General features: G+C 34.5%; 1 protein-coding gene across 2 annotated transcripts; it reads left to right on the forward strand.

The window, feature by feature from the left end:
• Positions 1–395: 395 nt before the first annotated feature.
• Positions 396–3,654, forward strand: LOC147543546 (protein FLUORESCENT IN BLUE LIGHT, chloroplastic-like). Of its 2 annotated transcripts, none has more exons than XM_086637313.1 (5): positions 396–553; positions 670–860; positions 1,024–1,186; positions 1,419–1,739; positions 3,335–3,654. In XM_086637313.1, exons 1-5 carry the CDS (start codon positions 454–456, stop codon positions 3,532–3,534), a joined length of 975 nt encoding a protein of 324 aa, XP_086493439.1. In that variant the 5' UTR covers positions 396–453; the 3' UTR covers positions 3,535–3,654. The 2 variants fall into 2 exon arrangements, with proteins under 2 accessions (XP_086493439.1, XP_086493440.1); XM_086637314.1 differs by having other exon boundaries at positions 410–553; positions 670–868.
• The last annotated feature ends 9,187 nt before the right edge of the window (positions 3,655–12,841 follow it).

Below are 12,841 nucleotides of genomic sequence, written 5' to 3' on the forward strand. Positions count from 1 at the left end.
GTGGTTGGGGTACAAGTATGGTGGTGATATAGTGGTGGGGTAGTGGTGGTGGAGGTTTTGATGTGGTGCTAGAAAGAAAAAAATTATAATTTGTATTTATCGTTCACTCTTATCTTTAGAGTCAAAAAGCAAAAATATGAATTTTAATTTAATCGAAGTAGAAAGTTTTCGTATTACCAAACTAACTTATTTAATTGAAGTAGAAAGTTTTTTGCAACAAAAAGAAATTATCTTATGTACTCTTCTATTTTTGTTGACGACGGCACTTGGAAAAAGTGACATGAGGGCCATTGGGTATTTCGTGAAAAATAGGGGGCCAGATGGGTAGCAGTTCATAGTGTAGGGGGCTATGTGGGAAGTAATAGTAATTGTTTGATTTCTCAAAAAAAAAATACTATCCTCTTCCGGCATTCAACCCAGAATCTAATCTTCTAACACATTTTATCCAAATCAATGGCGGTCCGTTGTTCCTCTTGGCGCCCAAATTTCTTTGAGATTTTTAGGCCATTTCAACCATCTCCGCCCAAATTTTCCAGAAGAATCCTTGTCCAAGGTTAGTCTTCTCCAGTAATCCATGAATTTCCTGCAAATTTTCGTTGTTTATAAATAAGGAGTTATGACTCCTTAACCCAATCTGTCTTGACAATGATTGATATTCCTAATTTACAGCAAAACCAAGTTCGGTAAAGTCGTCAATCGTCAGCAAGACAAAGATTCATAAGCATTTTTGCGAAATCAAAGAGTTTCTTGAATCGAAAAAGTTGAGAGAATTGGGGTTTGTAATGGAACAAACTAGTGATTCTGATGAAAGGCAAGCATCTAGTGTCCTCATCAATGTGGAAGACTTGTTTGCTCATCAGGTATGATGGTGAGTGAGTCTTCATTGTACTGTCTTCATAGTATAATTTATATATGTATATAGAACTTTGTAGCCAATTGTATACTTCTATGATTCTCAAGTCTTACCCTATTAATGCCCTCTCTAGATTACCTTGCAACCGACTTAAACTAGAATTGCCGCAGGGAATTAAGAAATGGGGATTTTCTATCGGAGCATTTGTTGTGGGAAATGCTTTGATGTTGACTCTGCCTTTTCAAGCTTCAGCAGAAACATGTATTGCCGATAGCTCTCCTTTCCAAATGCCTCTATTGCTTGCTGTAGCTGTTGTAGGTGCTACTGTTGGAGGTGAGGTAACTTTAATATCAATCAGTTTATCGATTCTTGCTAACATTTATAGTAGATAGGAATTTGAGGTATAAGTGTTCTACTCTATATGTATCATGAATTTATAGCACCTAAAACAGGAGTTCAAAATATTTCACCGAAAGGCATACATGATGCACCTAGTGTGACAAGCACCAGGTAACATTGATACAAACGAGTTTCATTATGCTAATGTATTGGTCCCTTTTCTTAGGTTTGCTTGCTAGGCAGAGGAAAGGAGAACTAAAGAAATTGAATGAACAACTTCGCCAGATAAATGCAGCATTAAGGAAGCAAGCAAAGATTGAGTCCTATGCCCCCACATTGAGTTATGCTCCTGTCGGTACTAGGATACCAGAAGATGAAGTAGTTGTAGATTCACGTAAGCAAGATTTGATTTCACTTTTGAGAAGTGGTAAAAAATTCCTGAGGAGTCAAGATGCAGAGAAAGCTTATGAGGTATTTAAATCAGCTCTTGTGCTTGCTAAGGATCTTAAGGATTCGATTAAGGAGAAGAAGGCTGCTCGAGGCTTAGGTTTGCTTCTAACCTATGCTCATAAATCCGTCTTGAATTCTGATAGAGTTGTTTTATGAATATTAAGCATATTTATACATACATATATATATACACACGCATACATATATACACACATACATATATATACACACATACATATATATATATATATACACACACACACCGACACACATACATATATATACACACATACATATATATATACACACACACTGACACACATACATATATACATACACGCTGAAATAATCCGTTTTAACATCTATTGATCCCAGTAACTACTATATAAATACACACGAGCGCATTGACATATTGTGTACGTACTCGATTTATTTGGATTTTATCACACTTTTCCTTTTTCTGCTTTTGTTTTGTATTTCTTCCTCAGTTTATTTGTCTTATATGCATACCATGCAAGAGCACTTAGTGTTGGGCCTAACTATTTAAATGCATTTGATGGCTTTTGTAAAATGCAAATATAAACATAATCTGCAAGTGTATGGATAGTCCCACATGGAAAAATGGAACTATTGTGACCAAAAATAAAATCTAGGGCATCTTTACTCATTATTTATTGGTTTTGAATTGGATGTACATAGAGTTAATATGACACATGCTCCACATCACATACCAAATAGGCTTAGGCTCACAGGATGCACGTGAGGGGGTGTGTAAGAAGAGTGCTATATGAACAGTAGGAAGTCTGATAAACATGAATACAATACCTAGGGCCTCTCCCAGGGGAGGCCCGGGCCCAAAGCCACCAAAGCGGCGGCTTTGGGCCCCAAAATAACAAGGGCCTCATGTTTAGAATTGTACATGTTAGTTTTCAATAACAATTATATTACAAGTAACTAACATAATTGGAATTGTAGCTCAACTAGGGTATATCCCGTGCCCTAGGGCACGGACGACACTTGTATCAATCAAATGTTACGAAATTTATTGTTATATTTTATTGAGAGATTTTTATTAGTTATTATTTTTTTGTAATACTTTTTTGTTTCTTTTCTCTTAAATTAATTATTATTTTATTGAGAGAGAGAGATTTTAATTTCTTTTTTTAACCCTTGAAATTTATTTTGTCTCTTTTTTTCTTAAATTAGTTATTTTATTTCTAAGAAGGAAAGGATTATTGTTTTTTAAATAGGTAACTTTATTTCTACGAAGGACTATAAGGAAAGGATTATTGTTTTTTAAATAGGTAAATTTAATTCTACGAAGGACTATATTTTAAATTTTGAGAAGGGCTTCTAGACAATATGCATAATTAAATAAGGATGTTTGTCCCAGTCATCGTTTTCCCTTCTGTTTTATATAATAGATGGTAAAGAACCTAACTTATAAACAGGAGGTCAAGGGTTCAATCCCCTTTACAAACACTATTAGAATCTTTTTTTATTTTTTTTTCAACTCGCCTTATATAGGGCCCCATTTTTTGGTCTCGCTTGAGGCCCCTCAAATACTTGGGCCGGCCCTGGCCTCTCCAGTTATTACTTATTGGTTTGAGTTGGACGTCGACAAACAGAATAGTATGTTCATTTTTTTAGTAAGCATATTTACCCTTTTAACTATATAACTTGCTTTTTTAGGAGCATCCCTCCAAAGACTTGGAAAGTACCGGGAAGCCATAAAATTCCACTCTATGGTCTTGGAAATTTCTAACCGAGAAGGGGAGGATTCTGGTAATGCTGAAGCTTATGGAGCTATTGCAGATTGTTATACCGAACTTGGTGACCTTGAACAAGCTGCAAAATTCTACGACAAATATATTATGAGGTTAGAAGACTAATATTTTCCTTAAGTTGTTGCTTCCTGTTCCAGTTTTGTCAATTGATATAGTGATCTTTGAATGTTAGTAAAAGTTTTAGTTTTGTTTGATGATGAAATGGACCTACCCTTGCAGGCGTAATAATGTTCCTTTTTGCTCTTTTAACAACTTCACCTTTATGTGCATAACCTGTAATTCGGAGTAGTGTTAACTCACGACTTCGATTGGGCACGAGGTAGCCTGACCGAGGTTTGAGAACTTGGTCAAGCTCACCAATGCCCTCCCTTTGTCGTTTCTTCGTTTTCTTTTATAGAAAAAACTTAGCTGACTGAGCGGCTCATGGATTGGTCCTGACCAAGATAGGCCTGAGTCATGAGCCCACTACTCAGGTGAAAAACCTAGATATCCAAGAGGCTATTTTGCAAACCCGAGACTCGAGCTTAATTTTATAGGTAAAAACTAGATCTCCTCCAGGATATCAGATAAATTTATCTCCTTTATCTACTAATATATAAAATTATGAATATAATTCTAATATTCTTAACTCCGAAAGACATTTTATTACTTCAGATAATTGAACCTTATAGACCCTCACTGCACAACTCCAAAACTACTTCAAATGTTAGAATACACTTTCTTCCTTAGCAGAGATACCCATTTAGTAACTATTTGACTTTTGATACCTCAAAAATAACCTCTTCTGACCAAGATCGAAATCCACTCAATATTTAATCGTTTTGTAATCGTAAATAACAATGTATTGAACACTAAACTAGAAGGAAGTATTAGTTGAATCTTTATCTTGGCAGAGGTAAGATAGAAGTGAAAGATGACGTCGAATTTTTATATAGAACGATAAATGTTTCTATTATTGAAGATTTCATCGAGATTTCCCCCCTATAATTTATTAATCACCTATATATAAAACGTAGAAGACTAGGGAATCGTATTTTGTAATGCATTTTATAATACTAAGTAGTATTTTAATTACCATAAATATAATTATGTATTGAATGAAAGCAACAATCAATTTTATAAAGAATGTCTGACTTTCAAGCAACAAATAAAAACTTGAATAAATAATTTTCAGTTTCACCATATATGCTGATTTTGATAGTAAAATTAGAAGATCTACAGTTACTAATGGCCATTAGTGTCAGATGAATGTGGTTGTAACCCTCGTTAGACCTGCATAATTACACGGTATACACTATAGCGGTCCTCTCTGATTGTTTGAGCTTCTAGGTTAAGGGCTGGATCTTTTGTGAGGATAATCTTTGAACCATGAACATCAGATTCATGGTTGAATTTCTTTTTGTCGAGTCGTTAAAATGTTCCCTTTCATTAGGCGAGACAAAGAGGATCAAACCACTACTAATTGTGGTAGATTTCGTCGAAGAAAAATATGTCTCTACTAGGTTATGAGACCATATCAAACTTGTCATCTACCCGACGGTCTTACCATGGTTTCTGCAAAAGGTGTGATGAGCCTTTAGAGTTTCTATATTCTCATCTGTCGAAATAGACATTTTGAACTGCTATCCTATGCTTATAACATCCCACTTTGATTAGATGGTATGTGTTAGGATGTAAGATTCTACTTTTAGTCGATCGAAATTTATGGTTCTCTATAAAATTATTATGTTATTTAAAGAAAACATTATGATGGATGTAGGGTCGTAATTTATATGATTATCATTTATGCTTTAAATACAAAAATGACCTAGCTAGAAAAGGACCATTAGCAAATGTGGGTCACCTATTAGTTCACTTTATGTTAACATTAAACATAATTTAAAAGATAAAGACTAAGTATATATTCTCTCACCTATTATTATAGAGTTAGCTGTCTTTGTCTTATACAATAATTTACTAGTACTAATGACAAAATGTCACTTGTAATAAGTTGTATGATGAAAGTAACTCGACTTTTTATTAATCAAAGTTTATCCTTTTTTATGTACATATATGTATGTATATAATAAACGTAAAAAGTTCTTTAATCATGATTATTCTTCTAATTATTGTGTTATATGTTTTCGTTGGGATCCCCATTGTATTTTTACTTAAATAATGAGTTTCTTAAGAACAATTAACAACTATAATGGTTTCACTTGCTCCAACATCACCCATCCATGAGATATCTACTAATTGTATATGCCGAAAGTCTGAAACTTTCATGTGTCTTGTGGGATTCAAGGGAATACATAGCTCGAAGCACCGCTTTTGGGTTTGATTCTTTTATATAGGTAGAGAATTTGTGCAGTTTATATCTCTAGGCGAATTGATGGCTTATAGAGTTCCTTATTCACGGACGTGGACCTACGACTAACTATCACTATTCTATAGGTGACATTTATTAGTTAAGAAGCTCTTTCGATATATAGTTTTTATTTCATGATTTCCTGTTCCATGCTAAAGAGATTATGCAAAAAAACCTTGTCACTCTACCTGCCTAACTTTATTCTATCTAGGTTGGACCTTGATGAGCAAAAAAATATTAGGCATGTTTCGCTCGCAGAAATAAAATGTGGTTGCCAAGAAAAACAATCTAGCAATATGCCAATATAGTTCATAGTAATCACAATAACTTACTATATTGTTTGGTCAAGGATAAGATTCAGAGTGATTGATTTTGTTGGCATATTTGATTTACGATTCCGGCGGAAAAGGAAACGCAAATCCACACATCCACCACCGCGCTTGGGTTCCCGTTTGGGGGAAACTCTATTCATTTATTTAATGCAATTCTTGATTCATTCTTGTGCCTCAAACACCATTAATTAGGCTAAACATGGTTTTTTAGTGTTCATTTATCAGCAAAAATGCTAAAAGTACATAAAATTTGTATTTAATTTTTGATATATTGATTCATCCGGATAAAAAAATGTTCCAGATCGTAATTAAGTTTTGAAAAACTGTCTTTTTGTAAAAGAGAATCAGCATGTCGAATATGAAGCAAATTTTTTTGTATTTGTGGCGTTTCCCTCTCAACGGGGCCGTTGGCCATTTGCATAAAAGACCGCTAACCTTCCTATCGATTTGTTGTGAAAACCTAAGTTTTTTTTTCTTTTTTTCTTTATGGAAAGAAAACAAAAGGAAGAATGTGAACCTAAAAAGTTGGTTGAGAAAATTAGCTGAACTTCTTGTTGCTTCCTTTAGCCAATGATTTGAATTTCTAGGGAATCTTATTTCTCTGTAAAATAGAGATGATTGAAATGTGTTGAAAGATGGGCCATTACTGAGAAGAAGGGAGCTTTTTCTCTTTTAACTGCTGGGGAAAATAATCAAGATATAAAAGAAAAATGCAACAACATAGGAACCAAACAAAATTTAAGTTATCCTTTATTTTTATGAATAACACTGCAAGGGTGTGTTGGTACTTTGGCTATTTTTTCGGCGGTTTGTTCTCGTAAATCTTATCTACTTTATAATACTTGAATTGTCAATGTGGAGTAGGTTGCATACTTGCATAGACGAGCCACAAGGCGAAAATCCATGTGAATACTAAAGAAAAAACATTGGTTAGACAATTTCAAAAGCAACGAAGACGAAAATCCATGTAAAAGAGTAAAAATGAAAAATACTAGAAGAAATCTAGTATGATTTTTATATTGAAAGAAAAACAAGTATCTTGCATTACAACTTTCTCAGGTGTTCCTATTATTATGAGTAGAATGTAAATCACTAGTCTCTAGTGTAAAAAAAAAATGGTAAAATAGAAGCTTATCATTTCATAGAGTAAAATTTGTAGACAAACTACGCGTTCTTTGAAAACGACAAGATGTACTCTATTATGAAAAAACGAGAATGGAGATCACGCGCAAATATCTCTGTACAGGCCGTAAAATAACAAATATTATGCCAAAAATTATTATCGATATGATCCACACAAGAAAAAGGTGCTTTGAAAAAATGGAAAGTGGTCTAAGATACAAACAACTCAATTCCCTAACTTTTATCAAGAGCTTTCACTAGAAAAGAAACACAAAATTAACAGAGATATTCATTACCCTCTCTCTACTAGCATTTATGATTTATGAGATAACATTTTGTGTTTTACTAGATTTAAATAGATGAGATTAGATGAAGGGTTAGGATTGTAGCAAAGGTGGGACCCTAGAAAAGTACCTAACTCCATTATATACTATTAGTCTATTATTAAATTATAAATATATAAATATAGAAAAAGAAAGAATTGATTTATACTAACATCTCCAAAGTGGAATACGACAAAAGTTATCAGAAAAGGACACAAAAGAAAGTTTGATTAGAGACGAAATAGAAATGAAAGAAGGGTGTCAACATTTGACACCTCACTTCAGATTACTTCTAAATTTTTTTTATAAAATATTTTAAACGTCTAAGGAATTCGAAATTTGAAGTTTGACCCTTCTTTTGTGAAGATTTTAGCGTTTAACCCAAATTGGGATGGAAGTGGAACTAGAGTGTAGCAAGCTCTAAGAAGAGTTAAGGTAGGATATAATAGGTTGGAGCAAAATATAAAAATAAGAAAGCAAAAGAAGCCAACAGAAATAGTTGGGAGAAGATTGAAACAGATCATCTAATTTATTTATTCAGAGAAAACTGAAAAGAGGTTAAGCAGGAAGCTGGTCACATATTAGGACTTGTTAAATAACCAAAAATTGTTTTTTTTTAAAGGGTGGAGGATAATTTAGAGCTTTCCCCTTGACCCTTTCCCCCCAAAAGAGAGAGAGAGATGACGTGATATAGTGGTGTTGGGGGTAGTTTCGTGGCTATTCCATCAATTCGATTACCACGTGAACGGCGGGACCATGTTTTATGAAATGTTCCCGTGGGCTACATGTCTCTCTCTCTTATTACCCCCTAAAGCAACCTCCTCCATTAGTGGTGTCAAATTGGCTGGGGCTGGCCTGGCCCGGCCCGGCTTATCCAAGTTTGGCTTAGGGTGGCCCATCTACATACACGGGACGGCCCAATGTGTGGAAAAGATATTCTTGTGCAGCCCAGACCCGAGGGTAGACATGTTTACTCACCGGACTAGATGAATTGGCCCCCAAACCATTTTCGTTAAAAATTAAATTAAATTTCGAACTATTCCTTCAGTAGGCCAGAAAATAATATTGGGTCCGTCCATTATAGTCACCATAGTATTTTGGAGGGTGCCAGTTCAAATATGATCGAAGTGACATTTTAAGTGGATGAATGTAATCTAGAGACAATTTAATGGTCAAATTAAAATTTTAAATTGTAAAACAAATAATTATTAGAGAGTTTAAAGAGAAAACAATATTTGGACACAATATCGTTGTTTATTTTGCATGATATGGCATATATTATATCACAATATCCATGATATTATCAATCATATAATATTTCTTAACAAAAAAAAAAATCATATAATATTTTACATAGGCATATACATCATAATACTTACATAAGATAAACACATTCACATATATTTAATATTTATATAATAAAACAGAAGGAAAAAACATTAAATGGGCATGGGATGTACTCAGTAATATCTGAAACTGATAAACAAAAAATATAATCGGGTTCGAAAAGCCTCTAAATAGATCTGCCCATTGGGCCATAGACGATATACGGGTCAGGTCGGCCCGACTTCGTGGGCCAGGAGGTGTGTCCGGTCGGGTCGCACAGCCCATTTGACACAATCAATTTACATTATTATAGTTGTAAAAATTTTTAAGTACTCGAACTAAAATAATGTTCAGAGTAGGTAAAAGAACCAACAAATATTTCATATTTCTTAATAAAGTCAAAACATCCATAAAGACTGAAATATTTTTTATACAGAAGAAAAATATAAGGACATAGGTAATTGATTTTGAAAAAAAAAATCAATGTTAAACTTCATTGACGGAGAAAAAAACAACAAAAATAAGAGGTATTCCATAAGTTGATCATCCTTATAGGACTATTAAAAAAATTAGTAATCTTTAAGGGACCAAAATGAAATCAAGACTTGATACAACCAACCATATTCGGAGCTCAAAACCCTAATGAATCGAATATGAGACTATAAAAAGTTGTTCCTCAATAAAAAAATCTCTCTCCATAGACTCTTCTTTGCCGTGAGTAGTTTGTCGGCGAAGGGATTCCCTTCGTCGGATTCCTCCATTTAGTGGTGGCAGATATCTTTATTTAGTATAGATCAACCTTCTTGAGTGTCAACTTATTTGAAAAAAGCAAGCAACGATCGGAAGATATTCTTTGGAAGATGTTATGCTTTTTTAAGATCGTCCTTGAAACATCTTGTTCCAAAATGTAGTTCTTGAGCGATCATTTTTGGGGATACAATTTAAGAAGATGCTAGAGGAATCAAGCAAATGACATGAGATCCAAATAAATGGTAATCAACAGAAGATATGATGGATTCACATCGTGAACATTTATGAATTCACCATCAATTCTAGGACACTATAGTGGCAAAAGGACATCGAGAAGACGAAAGGAAAAGAATAATTTATTTTCGCTCAACAACTTTAGTCTGACAGTCTCGCACACTCTCCATTTTTCTATTTGGTTCATCATTCCTATTGTAGGCGATAAAAAGTCTACGGGTCAAAAAATCCAGCAGTCATTGACGATCAGAAGTCTTGTTGGATCGGGTCGCATGTTGCGGAAACCGGCTATGTGTCGAAATGAACCTGCACAGAAAAAGATACAAAAGATTGTGAAACCTCTGGGACACTGGGATGGTGCTGGCCTAAGGGGCTCCGACGGTCAAGTCAGATACTCGGTCAAATAAAATAAAGAAAGTAAGATAAGCAATAGAGGAGTAACTGTCGTCGGAGTACTTAGGTGTTGCGGCTCGTAGAGTTGTCGGAACAGATCTCCACGGTAGTGATACATTTACTGTAATTAGGATGAAGAAGGTGATGGTAATGGTATCGTATCGACAACCTCCTGGTCGTAAGTGAGTTTATTTTATGACCTTTAGGGTCCTCTCATTCGTGATCCTGAGGGTCTTTTTATTTTGTGACCTTTAATGTCTTTTTATTTAGTTTTTGTAATGATGTACTCATTTTCTTTCATATTGTACTCTTTTTCCTACATATTATACTTTACGTTTGTAAGTTCCGTGTTATAATTTACTTCTGTAAATCTCATGTTGCACTCGAATGAGTCAAAAGTCTCGTAATCATGTAATGTGGCGGATTAATTTCCCACATAGGAATGATAATTGTGGTCCCTACCGGTTGTTCCCAGGGTCAAAATGTTTTTATGGAAAATTTGTACTCAAGCACTCCCAGTTAGGGATAGAATAAGTAAATACATTGATAACAACAGAATCTGCCCGAACTGTAATGAGATAGAATCAATAGAACATGCTATCCTGCACTGCCCCCTAGCAAAAAATATTTGGTTCTATTTTAACATAATCTCTGAAAATATTACATCTGTTCGAGATTGGATTTTCTCCTGGGAAATAAATTACCAGAATGCTTACACTATTAACAACATTCATTATGCTACCATTATGTGGAACATATGGAAAAGTAGATGTGACCACTACTTTCAACACGAAATCAACACGCTAGACACTATTATTACCATCATTTCGACATTCCCACAAATTCAAATAGTGAATGAAACAAAAACCAAAACAGAACAAGAAAAATGGATCCCTCCTGAAACGTCCTTTTTAAAGATCAATGTAGATGCATCTTTTATAAATACACAAAGTATCACTGGAATCAGTATTATCGTCCATGACAATGAATCCAAATTGGTCGAAGCGGCAGCATACACCTCAAGGAGTAGAAACGCGGAGGAAGGTGAACAGGGCCGGTCCTGAGATTTCGGAGGCCCGAAGCGAGTTTTAGAAATGGGGCCTATACGCGTTTTACAAGGAAAAAAATTTCTATATCAGAACTTTCTGTGTTTTCTTTGCGCATAATGTGAGGTTTAAACATAAAACTTGTGTTCATAACTTGCACTCTGAGTTGAACGATCTAGTTGAGTTACTCGAAAATCAGCACGGGTTCGGAGAGAGCCCTCGTCGGTCCATGAACGACCTCACAATTACGTGATTAAGTGAATTTAGAATTCGGCTAATCTGTATATTGTTTAGTATTTTTTTAAACCGAAAAAATATATATTAGAAAATTATTCTCCGAGAAAAGAGTTTCCTTTTTTTTTTAATGTTAATGGGATAGTATTGATTGTGGTTTGATTGTGATTGTGGCGCTGGAGGTTTTATAATGGCGGTAGTTGTGAGGTTTAATAATGGTAGTAGTCGTGGTTGTGATGGTGGTGGTAGTGGAGGTACAGTGGTAGAGGTTTAGTGATTGGGGTGGTGGTGGAGAAAGTTTAGTAATCGTCGTGGTAGTAGAAGTGTCAACCAAAGTAATTTTTTTAAAAATGTACAAATTAATGGTGGAGATAGTGGTAGAGGTTTAGTAACCGTGGTTGTAGTAGTGGAGGTACAATGTGGAGGTTTAGTAGTTGTGGTGGTGGTAGAAGTCAACCAAAGTAGAAAAAAAATACAATTAATAAGGAAAAAATGCTTATGCTTGAGATCGAACATGGGTTGTTTGGACTCCTTACCATGTTTCATACCAATTGAGCTAATGTTACTTCCTTGTCTTTCTTGATCATTGCTTGTATAAAGATGCAAAAAATGAGGCCCCTTTGATTCTCAATTTTTTGGCTTTCGTGAGGCCCCTTGGCCCTAGGGCCCGAAGCGAGGCTTTGCTCGCTTGCCCCTCAGGGCCGGCCCTGAAGGTGAAGCTATTGCGATCCTCAAAGGAATACAACGGGTAAAATCTCATGAATATAAAAAAATCATTATCGAAAGTGACAACATTAATATCATAAAATACCTTCAGCAAGGAAAGAACAACATTCAATGGCAATCCCTAATACATATCAAAAGAATCCAGGACATAAAAAAAGAGACTAGAAATAGTGAAATTCTCTCATACAAGTAGGAAATTCAATCAAGCAGCGGACAAATTGGTAAAATGGGCAAGAAAGAAAAACAGATCGAAGGTTTGGAAACAAATACCTTATTTTCTTTGTAAATTGTATTGTAATAGAACTCTTATTTCTATCTAATATATATCTACTTTCAACAAAAAAAAAAATTAAAGAATTAGTAAGAGAATAGTATATGGATAGATCCCAATAATGGGGTCCTCATCATTAGAGATGGAATCTAGGTCCCACATTAAAGGCGACGTTTTTATAAGTTCATCTTGAAATCCGTTGAATTATTTTATATTAACTTTTTTTTATATAATATTACTTGATTTTTTCTAATTATTTAATATTTAATTTATTATTATATTTAATTAATAATATTTGATTCCCTTTG

The sequence above is a fragment of the Eschscholzia californica genome, unplaced genomic scaffold (assembly GCF_041429995.1).
Source record: "Eschscholzia californica isolate CP2 unplaced genomic scaffold, dmEscCali1.0.p SCAF_4, whole genome shotgun sequence".
Taxonomy (NCBI): Eukaryota; Viridiplantae; Streptophyta; class Magnoliopsida; order Ranunculales; family Papaveraceae; genus Eschscholzia; species Eschscholzia californica.

Coding starts and splice junctions, on each gene's coding strand:
- LOC147543546 (XM_086637313.1), top strand. CDS start 454: ATGGCGGTCCGTTGTTCCTCTTGGCGCCCAAATTTCTTTGAGATTTTT. Junction 861..1,023: donor AAGACTTGTTTGCTCATCAG/GTATGATGGTGA, acceptor GAATTGCCGCAG/GGAATTAAGAAATGGGGATT. Junction 1,187..1,418: donor TGTAGGTGCTACTGTTGGAG/GTGAGGTAACTT, acceptor CCCTTTTCTTAG/GTTTGCTTGCTAGGCAGAGG.